Source organism: Cydia amplana, chromosome Z (assembly GCF_948474715.1).
Source record: "Cydia amplana chromosome Z, ilCydAmpl1.1, whole genome shotgun sequence".
Lineage (NCBI taxonomy): Eukaryota > Metazoa > Arthropoda > Insecta > Lepidoptera > Tortricidae > Cydia > Cydia amplana.
Window position 1 is genome coordinate 26,755,178 of NC_086096.1, and position 25,583 is coordinate 26,780,760.

The following is a 25,583-nucleotide window of genomic DNA, read 5'->3' on the forward strand; positions in this document are numbered from 1 at the left end:
CCTCAAGCTGAGCCACGAGACACGAGTGTAAACTAGTATCGGACGTTTGATTCCACTAGTTCCATTATGAACGTGAACGTGTGGATATTCTCTTTGGTGTAAACGCTAGATGGGATTAACTATCAAATTTCCAATTTAATTTATGATCAAATTGGTAATTTTATTGCCTCGTATGGATGGGCCTTTAGAAAGAATAAAGCACTTCACACAGCGACTTCATGAGATATCTCTTCCGTGCAATAGGTTAGGTTAGGTTAATAAATCGCACTTGTCTGTAGAGCCCATAAGTACATAGTGTTTCGCATTAAAAAGCTTATAGATTGTCTATGAACACTAGTGCTGTACACCCTCCTGAGATGAGTCATAATTAAAATTATAAGTCACATCTACATCTAAAATAAATAAACAGTATTTCTTTATGTCGAGGAATTCGACCCGATATTTAATTTGTTTCAAGTAAACACGTGTGTCGTTACGTTGTTACCGAGGACGCTCACGATAAAGTATAAGGAATTTTTTTAAACCCAATTGGTCAATACTTGTTGGCACGTAAACATGGAGTTTTTGAAATCGTTTTGAGATTACAAATGTCAGTTACTATAAAGTTTTCAAAATCATTTTTATTTAGCAATTATGCAAAAACAAACTAATAACAAAAATGACATTAATCTTTAATTTTTTTTAGATGAGATTATTTATTTTACAAAGTCATGTTCACATCACTAGCTTAAAATAAAGAAAATGTATGATGGTCTTGGAATTGAAAGTAATGGCGGCTTCTCCAGTCACTGCTGCTTTAGTTCTAACTATTGAAATAAGCCTACATTCATAATATAGATGGTTTCACTGAATTGTAGATTATCTTGTTTTAATCTTTTAGTGTGGTGATTACTTGAAATGTGACTTCGGTCTGTCTCCGAGTATTTATTTTTCCAGATACATACATTTCCAGGTAGGTGAAGTGAAATGTCTCATTATACGATATGATTTTTGTCGGTAATGTCTAGGGCGCCTATATAAGTAAATAATTGATGTGATTAGTATTAGTTGCTCTTAAGACAAATATTGGAAACAATAACAAATAACTAATCAACTTCCTGTAACCCAGTGGTACAGCCTGCTTTGAATTTATTATCAATCCAAACATGAATATGAGTACATATAGCGCCTAAATAGACTTAATCCTGCCTTACGGTATTAGAAGTTCTCATTTATGATACTTGCTTACAAAATCTTAATACTGTTATCTAGATTAAACACATTTTAAAGCTGTCACTAGGGATTTAATGAAGAAATATTATCAAATTTTGCTCTATATAATATCTACTGTATCTATAAGTGTGAAGGATAAATATATTAATTTGTGCTGTGTAGTTACCTCTTTTGACAGAGTTTTTAAAGAAAACATATGTTTTCTGCTTATGCTGACTATTAACTCCTTTCTAATGAAAGTTATTATTGTTGGTATCTTTCTTGATTTTATGTAAAATTGTTTGCTGATTCAAGTTGATGTATTTAAAATAATGCTTTTATTACTTGAAGCGTTAATAGAAATATTGTAATCTACTTCTTTAAAACCCTAACAGTTACTCAAGTAATAATCAAACCATAAATACAATAGAAACACATTTCCACACTAAATCAATGTAGACCAATGGTCCTTAAAACATGGTTGATACACCACTAGCAGTCCCTGGTAGCACCTGAAGTGCTCCACAAATTTATAAACAGAACAAGTGTTTGTTAATTTTATTAGGCAATATCTGGGAGACCTAGTTTTGTTCGGAAAACATACAAACTAAAAAATGCGCGTTATCCCAGAGATAAGACCTACCTGGATCGATTTTTCGCCCCTGAAAACCCTCATATAGCAAATTTTATCAAAATCGTTACAGCCGTTTACGAGATCCCCGAAATATTTAAATATACAAGAATTGCTTGCTCAAAGGTATAAAATAAGATAGCGTATTTCCAAACAGTTGATTTCTGATCACTGATCATGGATTTGTTCTATTTTATTTTGTTTAAGCTTTTGATAGATCTATGTTCTTCTAAAAAGATGAGTGAAAAAGAATACTGAAAATAAGACACCATCTTAACCCCTCATTTCCCAGGACCTCTCAAATCCATACAATTCCGACTCATATTGGAGCCACTGGGAACTGAGAGGTTAAGCCCAGGGATCGGAACCGGTTTTTTGCAAAAACTTAGAAGTAACCATATTTTTCGAATTATTCTATACTCAAAATGTAGGACTCAGTTGTGTTTTTAGGTTACGACTTCGTATTATTAGATTGCCTAATTAGAAATGAAGTAATTAGCAAAGAACGAAAAAATACCATTTCCGTTCCCATACAAAAAATACCGGTATCCGATCCCTGGTTAAGCCACTAAAAATAAAGATAAAAAATAATATGGTACCTAATAAGATACCAAAAGTCCACTAAATTTGAAAGAGATTGTCATAACCATGAGTTTCCTCCATACACTACACCCAGGAGGAACTTGAAGGAATGAAATCAAATCAAATTCATTCTTCATTCTTTATATGTCATAGTTGTAATTTCAAAAGGTTGCCTTGGCCAAACAATCTTTTGGTTTTCTTTTTTGGTGTGAAAATTAATACAACTGTTCTACTTATCTAGTAAGAAAACGTACTGTGTACCAAAATACCAAATTCTTTTTCCCAAGCTTACATATCAGTTTACAGGCATTTACTTATTTCACAAGCATCAAACAGCATAATTTTTTGCTATAATGTTGTTGTCATGCAGAATGCAATGCGAAGTTTTTAATACAAGACCATGTAAGACTATTGCCAGTGATTACCTTATTTTGCTACCCTCTCTTAATGTGAAGCAAGGGACACACATGTAAGAAAAAAATGTATTAAATTTAGTTTAATCATTCTGTAGTGGTTCACAGGGATAATTTCTATATATCCACCCTCATAGAAGTGCATTTGTACAAAGTGTGTGCCGCAGTGGACATTTGCCATGATCGTCCCATTCAAAAAGTGTTTGAGTACTTAATCATTATAAGCAAATAAATTTCTTATAATAAGTGGACCTTTACAATCTTGCAATGCCACTCCCAATTTATTCCCAATGCCTAGCCTAGTCTATACTACCTATTTTGATCTAAAAAATATGTGCAATGCGACTTTATTATTATGATTTCCTAGCTTTCATACATACCTACATGCCATGCTTTTGAACCAATTTCCACAAAAGAGGATACTATTCTATTTTGATTTTTGACGTCACGGTCAAGTTTTTAAGTTCTATTTTTTGTAAAATAGGTAATAGTAATAATATTTGTAAGAAGGAATTGTGTCTAGAAATAACTGATGTCTATGTTTGTCTAATTATGTTCTGGTCCTTTATTTCATGTATGGTGTAAAATATTGTCAGATGACAACCAAAACTCACTAATTACCACCACAAGTTCATATTCAATAACCATACTGGTACCAAAATAAGGTTGATTATTGTTTAATTATATTTTAGTAATTAGTGAGTTTTGGTTGTCACCTGATGATATATTATTTTAAATGCAGTCAACATCTGTGTTTCAAACAAGTATTTACCTATTATTTAATCCTATCAGAGTACTTAGTACTAATATCAAAGGTTTAAATTGGTTGAGGTTGGTTGTAGCGGCGTAACTACTTACAACAAAAGTGTCTGAGGAAAATTAAGAGTCGCACGAACCTAGCGCTATACAATCCAATTTACGCTCTCATTTTAAAACGACAGTTTAGAATAACATGAAATTTAACATGAACTTTACTATACATAACATAATATATCTCTGGTACGAGTTTTAGTTGCTACCAATTTTGTAAGTAATACAAATAAATTAGAGTGAGTGGAAGTTTTACATACTAAACTTCTACTTGCTCTATTTTCTTACCAGACAGATATATTATGTTATAGATGTAGTGCATAATTATTTTCCATCGTATTTTCTCGGAAACGTTCGTATTTTTCATGCTACTTCAATCAACCTCAGTACTTTTTATACCGAGACTGACTGAAATAGCAGGACACGTTCATACCTTTCCGTAAAAATACGAAGGAAAATAATTAAGCACTACATCTGAACGTAAACGTTTCGTTTTGAAATGAGAGCGTTACTTCGATTATATGGGAGCGCCTTTTTGGCGGCGGGTTCGTGTGACTCTTAATATTTTATTAATCTGGATAGATTGACTTTTCTAATTTGGAATTTCATGTTAATTTAACTAAACACCTAGCTAATTATATGTTTATTAATAAACGACAAAATGACGAGATTAATGTAACATGTAGTTTTTCATACGATATTGCTGTATCCATAGAACGGCAAAGTGGAGTAGCATGTCGAGTGACGAAGACAAGCCGCCGGCGCCGCCCGTGCGCCTCACCAGCAACCGCGCCGTCGACCGCGTGGACTCCGCCCCCTCCGTCGACATGAGGCCGCTACCCAAAGGTCTGTATCTATCTACTCATACATATATGACTGCCGTTCTTCCTGCTTTCGGGTACGCGTTTATAAAGTGGTCCTCACCAAATTGCCTTTTGTAATAAGCTTTACGAACTGTCAGTTAACATGTGGGCGATGCATGAATCTAGTATAACTGGATCAAGCATGAGGGGTGGGGGGAAATTACCAAACGGGATAGTCTTATGTATCTTTTAGTAGGAGTAGCAGTGAAAGCGTTATTATTGTTTGTCCTTGTCGCAGTCTCGCATTTTTTAAATTCCCCACCGTAAATTTGTATGGATTATGGTGGGCAACAAATAAACTCGACCAATCATAGTGTCGCATTGCGTATGTCTTGCCCCTCACGGAGGCACGCGTATAGCACATCTATAGGATCCTACCATCTATGGGGCGATGGTAGTAGACAACTAATGACGTATCTCCCATTGTTATAGAACCGGATGACGGCGGTGACAGGAAAAAGAAAACATTGAAGGCTAAGATTAAGGGATCGAAAAGCACCGCACACAACGATAACAAGCCAAACATTAGCTATCCAACCAATTTCGAGCACACGGTCCATGTTGGGTTTGATGCGGTTACTGGAGAATTTACGGTAAGGACGCATTTCAATTTACTGCCTGATTTTTTCACGTAGGTAGGTATATACCAATTAATGAATCGGTCTTTATAATGGTAATTGAGGTTCACGACATATATCACGATAAAGAAGCACAAGTCTATAAATATGTTGTGTCAAAACTTGCTAGATTTTTTTTTTTAATTAAAAATAGTGTCCTAGAACACTTACTTTGATCCTTCCTAGCAGAAAAGTGTCCCTATGATCCCTCCTAGCAGGGAAGCTTAGCTTTTTTCGAATTGGTGATGTGAAAGTAACTATTACACAACTGTAACTGTTTTTTTGTATTTTTTTTTGTGAAAGATTCAAGTTACTTAGAGCAAGTGTTATTTTAAACGTCAAACTTCTATGAAATTATGACGTATAAATGACACTTGTACTGCGTGTGCTATCAAAATCGTTGCAGACTTATCTTGGTCTAACTTTACAACCAAACTATACAGTCCACGTTTTTTTATTAAGATCTAATTTTTCTAACATCAAAAGTACTTTTGCTTCCGAAATGCTAGGGTTCCTATGATGTCTAATATTACGGTACAATAATATGTAAACGACACTATGATTCAGTGCGTATATAGTCAGATTTAATTTAGCGGGCAAAAAGTTAGCACTACTTTTGAGATTATAAAATTTCTAACTGAAAAAAACGGACTTTAATAATAAACATATTCATTCTAAAGGGCTATATTTCGAATGGGTAAAGGTAAAGGGGTATATATTTCGGGGCATCTTTCATTTCTTTACCTTAATCAGAAACTACCCTTAAAACTGACGTCGGTTGATTTGTTTTATTCGGTTAAGGTAATTGAAACTTGAAACACTGGCCGTTTTGCACTTTGTAAAAACAACAATTTAAAACGAGGAACTTCAAATTCTGATCATTGCGATAAGGATTACAGTGGCCCATATATCCAAATGTTTTGACCGTTATTTTAAATATACACGGTGTCGCGTTCAATATGGATCAAACGAAGGCCAGTGACTGAGGACCATAAGAAAAATCCGATGATTTCTCCGAAATCATTAAATTTCACGGAACACACACGGGGGTCGAATCGGTGGCTCTTAACCATCTTCCAGGCATAGTATGGTTTATCGGAATATGGACCACATACGCGCCAATAGAATTGCAACTTTAGCATTTAATTCCGATTCAAATTAGATTGCACTTTCGGGAAATGTGACATGTCTTCAAATGAATCATCATCATTAAAGCTGGATTATTTAGAATATATTTGGACTTTGGGAAAACATTGTACATTGGTGCGGCCTGGAAACGGGTTAAAGTCCTCTATTCAATAGCTTTCGTTTGATGCAACTGCAACATCCTGCATAAGGGCGATACAAACGTAAGGCTGAAGCGGATTCAAGTTGACTCTAATTAATATAATTGATATTGGAACATGGTGATGGTTGGTTTATTTCCCACAAAGAACTGCGTCTTTATTTGGATTCTAGTCTTTATTTTTAGGATAATTATTGCTGTTATTCTGTTTTGTGGCTTAATAATTATTCAACAAGCTTAGGTTGTTGCAATATTTTTTGGCAGGCATAATCTTTCGCATTGACCTTTATTAGTAATTTGAGCTAGATATGTACTTCCATGTGTGTGTTTCTACATATAATTTTACATAGATATGTATTAATGACTTTTAATCATAAATCATACTATACTCGTAGTAATAACAGTAATTTCTTATTCTTAACTCAATGTTGGAGAAAGAAATGATAGTGTAGTGCGTTTCATGAGATTCTGCATGCAGTAGGTACATCACAACTGCTACGGTCCATCCTTCCCTTCCTTGATTTTGTGCCTTGTAGACAAATTAACTTACTAAACGTTCACAATATATTTTTATTAGAGATTTTGTAGAAAATAAAGTTGTTTAACCCCTCGTGCTAACATTGATATCCGAGCAAGCGAAAGGTTCAGAGAGTGGAAACTTGAACTTTGCTCCCGAGTGAAACACAACATTTTTCACCACACCAACGCGAGGAAAATACTATCTGTAAAATATTATGAATCAAATTCAAATGAACGTTACTAAATATGTATCATTCAAAATCATCACTTAAAAGTCAATTCTATCAGCCAACACGAGGAAACCACAAGAAATTTGCATCAGATTACTTTGCCGCACATGTGGCTACACAGCTACTTTCCAGCACGCGTGCGGAAAAGTGGCACTTTCTATGCCTATGTTGTCCCACATAAAGTACCAGTTTCTGAGCATGTGCATTGGACATTGTGCTGGTTATTTACATATGCCTGTAAGTAGCTACGTACAATAAATATGAAATACATAGTAAGTCAATCAATTTGTTTATCAATGCAAAAACAAATAATAAAACTAAAAACGGACCCGACTTAGAACACTGGTTCGTTATTTGCGTTGGGCCAATAAAGAAGAAAAGGCACTGTATTTTAAATCTACAACGTATTACCGTATGAATTCAAATGATATGGAAATGTCCATGGATATAGAAATTACTCCTTTTCTTTGTTGTTTTTTCTACTATGTAAATTAATTTCATAATGTCAATTAAATCATTGAGGAATTATAGGATTTGTTTAGATAGAAACCTACGTATTTTTGTAGAGTAGGTACACAGTTTAGAAACTTATATATTTGTGTAGATATTTATTTATGAAATAAAAATAAACTATGGATGGAGTGCCATGATTATCGCTTTTGTTTCAAGCTGCCTATAACAGTAAGTAATAGCGTATTGTGTTAGCATATAGTAGTATATAGCTTAAATATGCATTATATTTCCTTGTTTTCACTTCTCTATTTAAAAGTATCAGCAAACTACCGGATAAACAAAAAATGTCCGCGGCTAATGCCGACATGGTTGAAGAGTTGGATGGATAAGTTAACAAAGCTTTGTGTGCTACAATGCTAATTCAAAAAAAAAAAAAAACTAAGTTTGACTACCAGTTACTTTCACTGGTAGTTATCTCTTTACAAGCCTTTATTTAACTTGCAATGTTTGTTTGTATGTTTGTTCGGGTCAAATCTTGCAAGCGAAATTAGACCCACTTATTAACTGTATGAACTTGTAACAAAATATATAATTTGCTACCTGACAGGGCTCTCATTGATATGAGGTTTATATTTTATTTTATTAAAATTGACTTGGGTAGTACCAACTCTCGCATCCATGCATTTGCTGTTCTACTTATTAAATTTTTGGCATTTGGCATGCTTCTTGATTATTATTGATGTGTAATTATACGTAGCAGGTTTTTATTTTATTAAAATTGACTTGGGTAGTACCAACTCTCGCGTCCATGCATTTGCTGTTCTACTTATTAAATTTTTGGCATTTGGCATGCTTCTTGATTATTATTGGTGTGTAATTATACGTAGCAGGTTTATGTATTTCCATAAATTTGAATGTAACTTCTACGTTTTTATAAAAGGACTCTTAACGTAACACGTATTCAATATGTCTTCAGTATTTTATTCGATTCGCCCATGCTAAGCCTCTCCAATACGAGTAAAGGTTGTATTGAACATAATCAAAGTTTTTTTTAAACTTTTAGTAATTTCCTATTTCCTTACAGAATTAGCTTCATGCATGACTTTTTTTATTTTTTTAAATCATTATTTATATCGGTTGAACACCGGAGAAAATAAAAATACTTTTAAAAACCTTCCCATTATTTTATTAGAAAATATTTAAAATGTTGAAAATTTTTGAGCGGTTCGAATTCGAATTCGACGCGCGTGATGACGTCACGCGGCTCTTTTGCATGCAACTGACGTATGCCGTTTGCTACTCAGATATTAATGCCATCCCTTTCACTCTTGGTTGGTCTTGACAATTTGTTGAAACGAGTGGCGTCACGTGACGTTTCGACCAATGACGTTGCGTTTCGCTCACTAGCTTCACGCGGGCAAATTATTGTACTTTTTATTTATTAATATTATTTTAGGCAATTTAATGATAATTTAATAACGGAAATGCATAACGGTAACAAACAGTGTAATAAAAAATATCTCGTTCAAATATAAACTTCATGCATGAGGCCTATTGTTCAGTAGTTTAATTACTAATGTATTCATTGAGATGTTTACAATGATGAAAATGTAAGATTAACAGAGCTTTAAGTTATCAAAATAGTAATAGTTGTTGTAAAATTATTGAAAATTTAGGTAAAAAATAAGATATTATTACAGGTAATTTTTAAGATTGCCTGTACCTTCATTGATGTAAAATTATATGTAGAATATTGTAGAAATATTCATTTGTCACGTTAAACACGTAAATGTAAGTAAAAAAAAATCATCAATGTGTGTCAGTAACAGTGTTATTAAATTATAGATTTCGTCAAATTATTTTACCGTATGTCTAAGGCCGATACAATCTAGGCAGTGTAGATGCTTATGTACGGCTCGGAATCCGATTTGTATTCATGTGTGGAATCACTGGCTCTGGAATAGCTTCAGTAATTTAGCCGTCAAAGGGTACCTAATACATAAAATAAATAGTATAGATAAGTCAGTTGACACATCTTTCGCGTTAAACCGAGTTTAAGAATTCCAAACTTAGGTCGTCTATCATCTAACCCGTACCATGAGTCACAGACAGTGTCAAAACTGACATATACGATAACGTCTACGTAATTTACTTATTTAATGTGCGAGTACGAGCGAGATGCATAGAAAGTAAGTTAGTTCTCAATAGCTTTTATGTTAGTGCCAAACGGGTGGTCCACCACTGGTCTATCTAAACGGAGCGTAGGTGGAAATCATGCTGAGAAAGCCAGAAACATGGTAGTTCCTTGCACGTTCCAGTTAGTCATGGGACCAGATAGCACATCATTCGAGCCTTGCATGCCACAGGTACTTTCATAACTAACCACTGCTGATTGAACGCAAGATGAACCTCAATGACGCTATAGCTTTTTGTTTATTTTTGTGTTATGCTTCTTTTCGTAATCATGTCTCATTGAAAGTAACTAGGTAATTACATCTGCATTTGCAGTTTGCATATGTTTGTTTAAAGATCGAATGTCTTTCTGTAAGCATTATCTGGCATAATTCAAACCCAAGTTTTGAGGGTTCAAAATAAACGAAGAAGCGCTTCGAGAAAAGGTAGGTAGTGCCCTACTTGCGCTTGTACGTAGATTTTGTAGCAAATATATACGCACTCTCGCCGCAACTATGCAAGCAAACGAATGCTTACTTTAACAATTTTATCACAAATATAACTTTCTTCTGCCAAGATGGCATCTCATCATCTTCCTCGCGTTGTCCCGGCATTTTGCCACGGCTCATGGGAGCCTGGGGTCCGCTTGGCAACTAATCCCAGGAATTGGCGTGGGCACTAGTTTTTACGAAAGCGATTGCCATCTGACCTTCCAACCCATAGGGTAAACTAGGCCCTTATTGGGATTAGTCCGGTTTCCTAACGATGTTTTCCTTCACCGAAAAGCGACTGGTAAATAGCAAATGATATTTCGTACATAAGTTCCGAAAAACTCATTGGTACGAGCCGGGGTTTGAACCCGCGACCTCCGGATTGCAAGTCGCACGTTCTTACCGCTAGGCCACCAGCGCTTATGCAGAACCATGCCATAACTTATGCAGAAGTAAAGCTCTGACTTTGATTAAAATTTTGCTAGTCAAATCCCTCGGCTATAGCACTAGATATTTTTAACCCCCGACAGAAAAAGAGGGATGTTACATGTTTGACGCCAATGTCTGTTTGTCTGTCTGTCAGGCTGTGGCATCGTAGCTCTGGAAAAGGATGGGCCGATTTCGTTGCGGTTTGTTTTACTGGAAAGCGAGTTTTCTTGCGATGGTTTTTAGCTATGTATCATAGAAATCGATCCAGCAGTTTGAATAGTATCAGCTCTTTTCCCAAGTGATGTAAGGCATTTTGGCATTTTTGGCATAAAATTGATTTTTTTGGTAAACATAGCGTAGGGTTATTTAAATTTGCCAATTTAATTGTTATAAGTATCTAAAATTACTGCTGTGGTAACGATATACATTTGAAAATGAATGAAAATTAGACATCTTTTCATGTTTTTTTTTTGTATTGAATCGAGCCAACTTTAACCTTTTACGGTCCTGCTTGGAGTCTGCCCTCGTAAGAATGGTTTCATGGTATTTGCCCGTGATTAAGACGTAAAAAATCAATATAAAAAGTTTTTGGCAAAAATTAAATTTTTGGTACAAGCTTTTATCGCTGACTGTACTTTTCTTACGACAGACAACTAATACTCATCGAGACAATTCTAAAAACCCCTAACACAATTAGGTTGCGTTGTTTCATCACAGAGTTCCTATGGTTACCTTCTGTCTCCATCATCAGATCAGTTTGACAGTACCATATTATTGTATTGTCATCAGAACTACATACAGCTGCCAATTTTCATGACGCTACGATCCTTGGAAGATGGTTAAATTAGTTACCTTAGATTCCATTACATAGTTACATACAGGTCGACCTAATAATAGCTTGTTAAAAAATGCAATATTGCGTTAGCTCCCTCTTAAAGTATAACATTTAAATGAGGTTGTGATTTAGTTTTAAAAACTGTTAGAGCTCAACTATCCAGTGGGGAACAAAGTAGCTACATTTTACGGTATTCAAAGATAAGCGACATTTTCACTATTCTGGCTTGTTTTTATGGTATGACTGAATCTGTTGTCATTTTTAATCTGTATATTGCGTGTTTCCGTTACATGCGGGGATTTTTTGTGTAGTTATTTTGTACCTAGGTATTAAGAATGTACATAATTTTGACCATAGGTTATCAATTATCATAATAGGGATGTTGACAATTTTTTGGAACTGGTTTCATTTTGTAGATAGACACGTAATAATTACAGAAAAAAATATTAAAAAAATATATTCATTAATTTTGAATAAAAAAACATGTATAATAAGTTTCGTGTTTAAATTTCGCGCCTAAACGCTCCAAACTGCCACGTGACCTTGATGACGTAACGGCGTTTTAAACAACTGCTGTCAGTCATTTTTTTTAATTCTTTATATGGCAACTGACAATTTTTTTTAAGCCTTAACACACTACCGCATCAGACAGCGACCTTCTTTCTCGCTCTAACTTATAGCTGCGTCCTTAACGCACCACCTTACACACTATCGATTCGTGCGCCGCACCGCACCAAGATCGCGTTTCGGTACGATAATCTGTAGACACTTAGGCAGGTTTTATAACTTGTCTTTGGTGATTCCACTGTGATTACGTCACGCGCTCCGATTGGCGTTTGCAGTCACGTGATACTGGGCATTATTTTAAATACTTTTGATTACTTTTAATTAATTTATTACGCATATTTACACTTACAAAATATGATTTTCCGCGTTCTAATATTCCCTGCTATGGTAAAAACATAACATGCTATATATTCGCGATTCATGTCAACATCCCTATTAACTCTCCGAAATAGGTGTTGTACCAGAGTACCTACTTCAAACAACGAACGGTTCATCTTATTCTATTGTCAAATTATATTCATATGTATTATACGAGGGGCGTTCAAAATATTCTCGGTATTGATATCTTACGACCTCTTCTAAAATTTCTTTCGTTACTGGCCGCTAAGGTTTATTCATTGACATTAAAAAAAAGTATAATTCGAACCGAGATAGTCTTTTGTTTTTCTGCAATTGCTGAACAAACATGAACATCCTGTGCGAATTGACAATGTTAACTAAATTAGAACATCGATGCGTGATAAAATTCTTGACAAAACAGGGTAAAAATCAAAAAACCATAAAAGAGGAAATGGATTGTGTTTACCGTGAGTCTGCTCCTTCTTTATCTACCATTCAAAAGTGGTCAAGCGAGTTTAAACGCGGAAGGGAGAGTATTGAAGATGACCCTAGACCTGGCCGGCCTGTAGTAGCTACTTCACAAGAAAATATTGATAAAGTGGAAAAACTTATATTGGAAGATGGTCGAGTGAAGGTAAAATCTATAGCACAAGTAACCAATCTCTCTATTGGTACCGTACATGATATTATACATGACCATCTTAATATGTCAAAAGTAAGTGCAAGATGGGTTCCGCGAATGCTGACTCGGCTTCAAAAAGACATGCGTGTAGCTTGTTGTTCCGATTTTATTGACCTGTGCGGTGAAAATCCTGATGAGGTGCTGCAAAGAATAGTTACTGGAGATGAAACCTGGGTTCATCATTATGACCCAGAGAGTAAACAAGAGTCCATGCAGTGGCACATTAAGGGTTCAGCTCATCCCAAGAAGTTGAAGGTCATCCCTTCAGCTGGCAAGGTCATGGCCACGATATTTTGGGATTGTGAAGGAGTATTACTAATCGATTATAAAGAAAAAGGTGTAAATATCACAGGACAGTACTACGCTAACATTCTACGTCAATTAAAGGATGTAATTAAAGAAAAGAGGCGAGGAAAGTTAACCAAAGGTATTCTGCTTCTGCATGACAACGCCCCCGTCCATACTGCTCATATTGCCAAGGCAGCTATTGTTGAACGTGGGTTTAAAACTGTTACTCACCCACCGTATAGTCCGGACTTAGCCCCCAGCGACTTCTTTTTGCTCCCCAATCTTAAAAAGGATCTGCGTGGAAATAAATTTTCTGACGATGAAGCATTGAAGGCGGCAGTGGAGGAGCATTTTTACACGAAAGATAAAAAATATTTTTACGAGGGATTAAAAAAAATAATTGATCGATCTTTTAAGTGTATGAACATAGGGGGGGAGTATATTGAAAAATAAAAATATCAAACTTTTCGTACTTGTTTGTTTTCATTCTCATACCGAGAATATTTTGAATACCCCTCGTAGTATATTTTAACTTTTCTTATTCATAAAACTCACCAAACTTCTGTCAAATGTTGTATCATTGTAACAAAAAATTGTTTGTGTAAAAACAAAAAAAAAGCTAAAAAAGTGTCAGGGAACAAATTATAGTCAACGGCTCGTTAGGTTTATGTGATCCTTATGAATAACGTGGTAATTCGACGCGACGACTTGTTGGTGCCAAGTCGCTGCAAACTCTACATAGACGGGCTGTACTATTGACGGTGTCATATCGCGGTTGTACTGGTGGTGGAACTCCTTTGAGCCCGAAACAACTGACGTGGCCTTTGTTATTACCCGATGCCGTAGCGAAACATGCCCACTCACCGACTCCATTATATTTGTACAGTAAACAGTAGGTAATATGTGTGTGCGCAGGGCATGCCGGAAGCATGGGCGCGGCTGCTTATGGCATCGAACATCAGCAAGCAGGAGCAGAAGAGCAACCCGCAGGCCGTCCTCGACGTGCTCAAGTGGTACGACGCGTCCGCCACGCAGCCGCCGCCCTCCAAGTACATGACGTCTGCTCAGATGCACACCACGCACTCAGGTACTGACTCCGACACGCCTCACTGCTCATCGGTGGAGTGGGACTTATGCCTTTGCAATACATATACATTATAACAACTCAAATGCCATACATCTGAATTTGTAGAACTTCACTCAGTTACACGGAACCTTGAGCATTAAATTCGTTACTGGCAGTCCTTTTAACTAGATTCCATAAAACAGAGACAAACCCTGATAAGATTATATTTGGCCCTAACATAGTGTCACTACAAACAGCTTACATAATATGGCAATAATATGCATACATACATACATAGAGTTAGACCAAGATAAGTCTGTATTAAATCAATGCTTTGACACAGGGTCATCGGTATCACGAGTGTCTTCCAGTAGTCCATCGTCGTCGACCCCGACGGACACGGAGCACCCCGAGCCTCCGCCTCCGCCACCGTCTCGACCCGATCGCACAAAGAGTATAGTAAGTTTACTAAAGCCATTTTAAATATCAAATAATGATCTGACTTCAAAAGTTATTGAGCAAATATTTTAATCAAACATGATATTTGTTCCAGTATACGAAACCAATCGAAGAGGAGGAGGCCCCGCCGCCGCGGCCTGTGCCGTCGCCGGCGTCTCCACCGCACGTCCCGCATGCTACTATAACTGCACATTCGGTATGCATTGTTTTCTTTGCTCTGCGTATGTTCAAAAGTTTAGGAGAAACCGAGACGCATTAAGATGTTCATAGTGTGAAGTGATTATTTTGTCATTGTCACCGCAGCAGATAGTCAGCAGAGTGGAGGTGAGCCCGGCGCCGACGCCGACGCCGCTGGACCGCAACAAGAACCCGACGGCCGCGCCGGCGCCGCAGACGCCGCCCGCGCACGCGCCGCACCCGCCGCCTTCTAACGGCGCACAGACCAATACCGAAACCGGGTAACATTTTCTCATCACCTACTGTTAACACCAACACACGTCATTTATATTAGTTGACTTAAATTACTTAAATTATATGAGCAGCTTGATTGCCTCTTAATATTTTTCATTATCGTCAGGTGACAAGCAAAACTCATTAAGTACCACCACAAGTTCATAGCCATAGTGAACCATATTAGTATGAAGAGTAGATTAATTTTTGTTTAAATATTTTTTAGTAATTAGTGAGATTTGCTCGTCACCTGACGATATGATCATTAACATTATTGTATATTTCCAGAAGAGCGACTGGACAGCAACAGAGGAAAAAGAAAATGACTGATGAGGAGATTTTAGAGAAGTTAAGAACGATTGTTAGCGTTGGTGATCCCAATCGAAAATACACAAAAATGGAAAAAATTGGCCAAGGGTACGTAATTATTAGGATCTTTAATTATATTATAACAATAAAATCATATTGTAACGTCAGGTTGTCTGTGACTTTTAGCATTATATATTTCACCGTGCTTGGTAGAATTTTTATCTATTATGTAGTTTGATATCCTCAAATTATTGAAAAAAAGTGCTGCTTTAAAATCCAGATTGATGTAAAAGATTTACAATATCATGCATGACCAGATGTTTTCGTGTTCACACTCTAAGTCTAAGTAAACGCATGTGTATTTCCCTATGATAATACTTACTTTCAATCAATTGTGTTATAAATATGCGATTGATGACGATGTGTGCTTAATAAACATTACAACAGTAAGTGTATGCGTATTATCAGACGGTGATCATCGTATAATAATGTATATTTTGTAGGGCATCTGGCACTGTATACACGGCTATCGAAACATCAACGGGCATGGAAGTGGCCATCAAACAGATGAACCTCAGCCAGCAACCTAAGAAAGAGCTCATCATCAATGAGATCTTGGTTATGCGGGAGAACAAACACAACAACGTTGTCAACTATCTAGACAGTTATTTGGTTAACGAGGTAAATCTTCTATATGTATAAAACAAAGTCGGGTTAATTAGTTACACCATTTATATTATAACTCAACAGCTGGTAGACCGACTTTAATGATTTCTGACTTGTTGGATGCGTATCTGCCCCGACTAGTAGAATAGCTATTCAAATGGTGAAGAAAATTACTTAATAAATTTAGCGAAAAGCTAACAAGACATTCATTGACTGGCTGTACGAAGTTGGCCGGGACCACTAGTGTATTAATAAATTAATCAGGTTTTCAAGTGGCTACATAACTTACAGCAATACATGTTATACATGCCAATAATCAATTGCCTTCGTTTCGTTGAAGAACTTTTTTCAATAGCTATTAATAATATTTGATATGAATATATGCATGAGTTAACACACTTGATAATTGTGTTAAGGAATTGTGGGTGGTGATGGAGTACCTGGCGGGCGGGTCGCTGACGGACGTGGTGACGGAGACGTGCATGGACGAGGGGCAGATCGCGGCCGTGTGCCGCGAGGTGCTGCAGGCGCTGCACTTCCTCCACACCAACCACGTCATACATCGAGATATCAAGTCTGATAACATTCTACTCGGCCTTGATGGACAAGTTAAGTTGAGTAAGTAACATTAACAAATCACTGGTATCATGTCATTTATAAATATTAGGGGACATCTTACACATATCAACCTAGCCCCAAACTAAGCAAAGCTTGTACTATGGGTGCTAGGGGACGATATACAGACTTATAAAGATTAATACATACGTATATACATATGAAACACCCATGACTCAGGAACAAATGTTTGTGTTCATCACACAAATAAATGCCCTCGCCGGGAGTCGAACCCAGGAGTGCCCAGGACCATCGGCTTCACAGGCAGGGTCGTAAATGTATATATTGCTTGTTGTTCGCATCAGTTTAAAATAATTTGTATATTGTTGTTTACTGTGTAATAATAATCTCATATGTTTGAGAGACGATTGCTTCAGATTGTGTAACTAAGATAATGTGCTTTATTGCAGCTGACTTCGGTTTCTGTGCGCAAATATCCCCCGAACAAAACAAACGAACGACGATGGTGGGCACTCCTTACTGGATGGCTCCTGAAGTTGTCACGAGAAAGCAATATGGACCAAAGGTAAACTAAAATATTTGACAACACCTAAACTGGGAATAGATCATGGAAAAAACTCGACGTCAACCTTGTGAGACAATGTCATTGTTAATTTATTGTAGATAAAAATCGGTTAATCTAGGCAAATCTAGTGAGTATCTCATAATGATCGTCATACTAAAACTAAGAGCGGTAATAATAATAGTTCAGAACGAATGTCAGATAGAATCAATTTTACAAACTATATTTGTCCACTGAATATAATTTGACTTGGTAGAACAGATTATTTCAAAAAAATCCATTTATAAGTCGGTGTATTTGATTAGTGATTAATTACTCAATAACACATAGACGGTATCAAAATAATAAAGTACTAAGTGTGGTATATTTTGCAGGTGGACGTATGGTCGTTAGGTATTATGGCTATAGAGATGATCGAAGGAGAACCGCCTTATCTGAATGAAAATCCTCTTCGAGCTCTGTACCTGATCGCGACCAACGGGAAGCCGGACATCAAGGACAAGGACAAGCTGAGTCCCGTGTTCCAGGACTTCCTCGACAAGTGCCTCGAGGTGGACGTCGACCGGCGCGCCACCGCGCTTGATTTGTTAAAGGTTAGTTACACACCAACTTGCTTTTTTTACTCGATTGCCATAAAAAAATACCATGTGTAAATTTAATTTCTTTTTCATACTATACTTGTCAAGCAGATCTTGTCAGTAGAAAAAGGCGGCAAATTTGAAAAATGTAGGCGCGAAGGTAAATACATCTTCCCATAGAAAATTTGAATTTCGCGCCTTTTTTACTGACAAGATTTGTGGAAAACATTCCGTTTTTTACGCTATGATACGCGCATATCGTTGTCTTGCTCAAATATCGGAGTGACGTGTCCATCGGATCCACTGTGCTAAGCGCTGAATAGAAATGTAATCTATTTACATCAAGCATTTTTTTGTGACAATTGACGATTTTATCACTGACTAAAAATTTACCCAAAATCTGTAAACGTTAATCAATAATCGTTAATAAAAAAGTAAGGGAAGTTCTCCTGAGACCATTTTGGCGTAGCAGCAAGGGATCTGGTAGCTGCCCCCCATTTAAAAAATCGACCCTGTATAATCAACTCGTGGACCTCGTGGTTATCACACGTTGGTGCTCCAATACAATACGAGTACGTTACAAGTATTTCTTGACATTGACTTCGAGCTAAGTATAATGCTGATGATGGACTCTCGCTATACCTCAACGAGAGTTTTTTTAACAAGCTTTTATTAGGTCGACCTGTATGTAACTATGTAATGGAATCTTGCAAGTTAAATTTGATCCATTTCCTGGTTTCCGATTGAGCTGAAATTTTGCATACACATGTAAGTCGGGTGACAATGCAATATTATGGTACCATCGAGCTGATCTGATGATGGAGACAGGAGGTGGCCATAGGAACTCTGTGATGAAACAACGCAACCTAATTGTGTTGGGGGTTTTTTCGAATTGTCTCGATGAGTATTAGTTGTCTGTCTGAAAGAAAAGTACAGTCAGCGATAAAAGCTTGTACCAAAAATGATATTTTTGCCAAAAACTTATTACCGCTTAATGTATGAGACCGTTCAACATCTTGTGCTTACATTAGTATGTACTTTAACTGACAATTTTGCTTCTGTGCTGTGTGTATTTATCACAAAGCAACAGTCTATTTCATAACAGCGGAAAGCTGTTTGAGAAACACTCCAATATTGCTCTAGCATTTATATTACATATATTTATTATCTGGGTGGATCAACTATTTCTTGTTGTTATTCTGTACGGTCAGCCAAGAGACAATAGTAGCATAGTTTGTCAGAAGACGTTATACACCACCTTCTTCTGACACGCTTGGTAGACACCCCTCAATGGAAAGAGTTTATAAGTATCACAAAAAAGCGTGTTTGGTGAATTTAAATGCCTAAAAATCAGGTTTTAAAGAGTGACCCAGGAGAACGTAACCATGGCAACGAGTGACAAGAAAAAGTTGATTCACCCATCTAGCAGATTTGTGTAATTGTGTGTCAAGAGTGTGAGGTACAAAAACGAATGTACATTTCAGCATCCGTTTTTGAAGTTGGCCCGGCCTCTGGCGTCGCTAACGCCTGTGATCATGGCGGCCAAGGAAGCCGCCAAGGGGCATTAGCGCAGGCTGCCGGCGGCCGCCGCTGCCGCGCCCGCGCGCCCCTAGCGCCCGCCCCCAGTGCCTGCTGCATCCTAAACGAACCCTTCACTCAAACTGACTAGGTACAACCATAGAGAAAAAAATACATAGAGTGCTCACTCCATACATCAGTTTTAGTACCAAAAAGACTATTAGCATCTAGCATCGAGTAGCGGAACTATCAGTACTGCTACTTGACAATAGATGTAGCACCGACCGGAAAGTCTTATGCTGTTGAGATAAGACTTTCCGGTCGGTGCTACATCTATTGTCAAGTAGCAGTACTGATAGTTCCGCTACCCGATGCTAGATGTAGACACTGAAATTAATAGTCTGAATGATGTATGGAGTGAGCACTCTTGTCTTACTATATTTCTCTATGGTACAACACACCTTACACACACTACGAATATTACTATTTAATACATCAACCTCATTTGGTTCATTTACATTAATTTATCGTATATGTGATAAACTTTCAGTACTTCCAGACAATCACTTAGACTGATAGCTAAAAAATGCGTTTTTCCCACGATTAACGTTTTCGATCACCTAGCTAAGACCTGTGTAGAAAATATTAGGATAATGTACCTCCGTGATACTAAAAATGGTCTTCATATGCCTTTATGTAATAATTTGATGCCACATAAAATGGGATGTGAACGTTGGCATCATTTGTTATGCCAGGTCAAGAGATCGACGCATGAAGTACATTCGTTTGATGATCTGACCGGACAATCAAATGTGATGTTGTTTTTTTTAATCAAATGTGATGTTGTTGTTAAATTACTCTTCACCGATAACCATGCGGTGTGGCTACCACCAGTTTGGCACTGGCATTAGCGCTATCGAGAACTTAACTTACTTTCTATGCATCTCACTCGTATTCGCATATTAGTGCGAACGAGATGTATAGAAACTAAATTACGTAGACGTTAACGTATATGTCAGTCAATTTTGACACTGTCAGTGACTTATGGTACGGGCTTAAGTCATCCTGATGAACAGTTAAGAGGCCGGAATCGATTATAGTCGCAAAAATGTAAAATTGATTGATTTAGTCGATGTAATTGTACACCTTTTGTTACGTAATAGAAATAACAAGTACTGGTATCTATTAGCACGTCTTCTTACGTCTAAGGCCCGCTTGCACCATCCCACAAACCCGCGGTTAAGCGATTAAACCTTTAACCAAGTGTCAAATTGTACTGGTAACCATGGTAACTCCAGGTTTAAGCGGTTAACCCCGGGTTAGTGAAATGGTGCGAGTGGGCCTAAGTGTCGTGCAAAGAGTTATTGCTTGTAATATTTGACAACCAGAGTTACCGCATGATGGACGGATCCGTACAGCGCCATCGATATCAACACAGATCATCAATTATTCGAAACAGGAATTTGTCTTAGTGTTGACACATCTTACTCAATCAAATTAATCTTTGGCAACGTGGAAACATATGAGGGACATACATTGGCCACACATGTTGTTACGTACTTGTTTAGGTGACATTCTTTAAAGCGCTGCAACATGAAATTTTATTGCTCTTTTAGTACACACGAGTAAATAACATTGATCTAAGGACTTAAATAGTCAACAGTCTCACTCAATACCCTATGCTACTGTTTTAGAAAAGGCGGGTCTGACCATCACTACCCATTTAGTAGTTTTACTTTTTTTTGTTCTTATCTTTTGCAATATCAAGGTAAACGTCCTAATGCTCGACATGCTAATGCTCTATAGATGACACCCTGCTGTCATCTATGTTGACAATGTATTACGTTTAAAAATGTCATGTTCTGGGACAGTGACGAGCACTGAATGTCTACCTTAGTCTGGATATAAACGAGGAGCCCCAGCGGATGATACACATCGTGTTTCATGATAGCAATAAATAGATAAATATAGTATCACGACAGTCGGTATTTAACTGACTTATGAAATACTGGTTGGACCTTACTTGGCCATTGGTTCAGGACCGTTACAGAATGGCTATTTGTTCCGTTCGAGTCCCGTAAACGAGCCAGTCGGTTCGTTTTACTAAGCTGTCGGCGATCAGTTAGAACCTACAAGTCTTGTTTAAGGGTGAAGCTAGGCAGTTCAGCGAGTGGCCGGCGTATTATACTCTTTCGCATAACATCCAGGCATTATGTTAAAGATGACGATAGTTAGAGAGCAATATTTTATTGTATAGTGGCTGCTGAAAATAAAGTGATCATATTTTTACATGAAGAGATTAATTAAGAGTGCAGTCCAGTAATTAAAGTATTTAAGGAATCCTATGTAACGTAGCGGTGTTATTTATTATTAATTAGCGACGATATCTCTTATTGACGTGTTTTTTTCAACTGTGACGTCATATAGAGATTGACTCTAGGACCGATAGAAATAGATAGAACTCTTAGATATTTTGACATTACTAATGTAATAAATAATGTAGCTGCAAATGAAGACTGGCAGTTAAAAGTTTGAAGATCTTGTAAAATGTAAATTATAGAATACGTTAGGTTCGTTACAGTGATTACCTCAAATCTGGAGGTAGCTATCGAGTACAGTAATGCAGAAACACATCAATATTATTATATGAAATTGACTTTTTGGCATTTGCCAACCTACAACACAATTATTTAATAAATAAACAGCCTTTTTTTATAATCTTCCAATGTTATTTAGGATCTCTTAAGGAAGAGGAATGTATATCTATGTGGATTATCAATTATAATTTAAAATTCGAACAATTATACACTCTTGGTGATTTTTCTAAGTTTTCAACGTGGAATAGAAGAATTCCTACAACATTATTAACTTGCGGCATCTCTCCTTGTTTGCAATAGGGATGTTGACAATTTTTTAGAACTATTCATTTTATAGATAGACACGTAATTATTACAAAAAAAATATTAAATTTTTTTATTCATTAATTTTAAATACAAAATAGAGCTTAATTAATCACAATAACTGATTTCACACAAAAACACTTTGGTTACAATTTAAGATGAATTATTTTGATACAACTAAATTTTGAGTACAAATAGCGCTCGCCGGTTATACCTTTTAAATTTAATTTTTTTCTGTTTTCCACAGCCAAAGGGCAATGATAGTTCCATTCAGCCAAATAATTAAAACGATTTTTAGTGAAATATCGTATTATATAACATTTTATTTATGTTATTTAATAAAACAAATATATACTTTATATCATGTTTTAATATTTTTTGTCCGTAATAAATGTCTAATGTCGAAATAAAAAATAGATAGATAGATACATTTATTACGCATATTTACACTTGCAAAATATGATTTTCCGCATTCTAATATTCCCTGCTATGGTAAAAACATGCTATATATTCGCGATTCATGTCAACATCCCTATTGTGCTATTTGTACATTTACAGCTACATTTGCTATACTATTGCTATAGTTGCAGTCCTATATAAAACCTTTGGAGGTATATTTGTACCATCTGCTTTGAGGCCCAATTGACATGATTTTATCATAGACTCGAGCGATCCTTTTGAACATTCCAATACGCCCATGAAATCGGGCATTAAATCATGGCGTGCTACCAAAACGGTACCCAAGTCGAAGGAATGGATTTAATTTCAAGTTATGTAAACTACAATGTTGCCTTGACTTAATCAATATATGTGAGGTACATTAGATGTCTGCGAGTATTTCAGCAACAAAAGTTTATGCAGCTTTTAAGGCGTGTTTGCGAAATATTGTTTTTGTTATTATTATTGGATTTGGTCAATTAATAACCTTAATAAAATAATAACCCAATCAAATATAAGTTTCACCACGGAACGAGAGCTAAGCTGGAAACTTATATCATTATATGTCTTAAGACGTTCTGCAAGACGTGTTAATAGTCACGGATAATCTTTTGTTTTTTTTTATATGCTCAACCGTTTTCAAGTTAGGTAGCGCAGAACGCGCAGCGGTCGGTCTCCAACCGTACTGTAAAGCAAGGTCACCGAGAGGTTCGGTGAATAATACCTTCTATGGGACTTAACCATCAAAGTGGTTCATATACATAAAGATTTTAAAACAAAAGTTGTCTTTCCTGTGGATAATAGTTAACTCATTTGTGCAAAGTTGATAAAATTGACAGAATCGTTAAAAACGTCACGTTTTGCGTTTAAAAATTTTCATTCAAATCTATGCGAATCAAATGATGCGAATAAGTGCGAATATAAACAAGACGATTCTACATATAAATATGAGCACATGTTTTTGTATTCGCGCATTCGAATTCTCGTGGTTGACCAAATTTAACAGAAACAATACATAGCATCAATGCATAGCAATACCATTCATTAATGGACTTCGTAGCACATTGTAGTTTGACGAATTATATTGTATACGTGATGAATCAAATTTATATTATGTTCATGCAATTTTGCAGCTCGCTGTAAATGAGGTACATAGGTACCCTTGACTTTCTAACTTGCTTGCCAGCAGGCCCTGCACAGGGCGACTTCAGGTGCATTCCAGAAATGTCGGGTACGTGACTTTTTTAACACTTGATAAAGCTAACAAGCCATTATTTAACGTTAGATAACGTAGCTTTAAATTCAACGATATATAAAACAGATTTCTGCAGGTTATCTAGTAATATATAGGCCATACGCGTCGCGTCCCCGACAAGTAGACCTGTTTGTGGAATGCCCCTTCACATCCATATAGTATTAGAGATAGGTCCTGTTCTACCTATTAGGGTAAAATCTACTAGTATCCGAAATGTAATAAATAACTTTTCGTACTGCAGTGTGAGATCACTAATGTAGCGTTTACCTACGTATTATTTTATTTTTAAGATTGACACGAAATGTTCTGTATGAATTGCAATGCAAAGTTATTTATTTATTCATAGCAATTGTGTCTATATCCGGGTGAAATGATGAAATTAATATATGGGTTTCACATTGTAGCGTAAAACTTTCCCTGTGCGCGGTATCCGAGTGGATAAGTGCCATAGGAGGTGTCGTGGTGTCCATTCTATAAAAACAACGCATTTTTTAAAGCTTTATTGCAAAATATAGATGTGGACTTCAAGATTACATTTTGAACTTTCTATGACGACAGGAAACGTGTTCAATTTTATAGCAGTGTCTTAAACGTGTTCCTTTGAATATTGATATTTATCCTTATAAAATGTAATCCCTATCATTATCAAATTTATATAGGTACCGTCAACCTAGCCAACTTTGCCCGCTTTTTTCGATAAAATACAATTTTATGAAAAAAATAAAACTATGAAATTTATCTCGCCATACATAGTCTTCCAAACAATCAACTTCACTAAGAATTGAAGTTTTATTTTAAATAATTTTTAAATCATCATTAAAACCCACTATTTTGGCATTTTTGAGGACGGGGAAGTTATCTGAGGTTTTCGCCAACTATGCCCAGGTCGATTTTGTATGAAAGACAGCTCGTAAGACAAAGGGTATAAAGATAATGGGTAATCCTAGTTCCCTTTAATAATCTTAGGGATTTAACACATCATGCGTGCACATTTATCTACATAAACGAATTTGTTTAGACTCTGTGCGGAAAGAGAAGAGTCGTAGAATGTATTGGATCCCATACATTTCACGACTTCTCTTTCCGCACAGACTCTATAAATGTGTTTTTTGGCAAAAGCTCCTGGAGGCAAAGTTGGCTAGTTTGACGGTACTGCATAGTTTATGATTTTGAAATTCCAATATTATCTTTATTATCTTTGTTTAAATTATTAATTTATCTCTAATTTAAAAAAGTTTAATTCGCCTGGTATTTCACATGAACACTTATAATCTTATTAAGTTATTAAGTAATAAGTGTACGTTTCTATAAAATACAGGGAAAACCCGAAACTTTAGCTGCAATAGTCTTGGCGCGCCTCTTATTTATGTATTAAAATTACTAATCATTATATCATTATTTTTGGCAGT

The 25,583-nt window shown here is 36.3% G+C and overlaps 1 protein-coding gene across 4 annotated transcripts; it reads left to right on the top strand.

Moving 5' to 3' along the window:
- The first annotated feature begins 703 nt into the window (after positions 1-703).
- Positions 704-19,725, top strand: LOC134661383 (serine/threonine-protein kinase Pak). 4 transcript variants are annotated; one of them, XM_063517437.1, is made up of 14 exons: positions 704-952; positions 4,343-4,473; positions 4,923-5,083; positions 7,811-7,822; positions 14,313-14,484; positions 14,807-14,922; positions 15,017-15,118; positions 15,229-15,380; positions 15,661-15,789; positions 16,185-16,362; positions 16,764-16,965; positions 17,373-17,488; positions 17,860-18,078; positions 19,548-19,725. In XM_063517437.1, the coding sequence occupies exons 2-14, from the start codon at positions 4,362-4,364 to the stop codon at positions 19,629-19,631; spliced, it is 1,755 nt and encodes a 584-aa protein (XP_063373507.1). In that variant the 5' UTR covers positions 704-952; positions 4,343-4,361; the 3' UTR covers positions 19,632-19,725. The 4 variants fall into 4 exon arrangements, with proteins under 4 accessions (XP_063373507.1, XP_063373506.1, XP_063373509.1 ...); XM_063517436.1 differs by having other exon boundaries at positions 705-952; positions 15,226-15,380; XM_063517439.1 differs by lacking the exon at positions 7,811-7,822 and having other exon boundaries at positions 706-952.
- Positions 19,726-25,583: the final 5,858 nt, after the last annotated feature.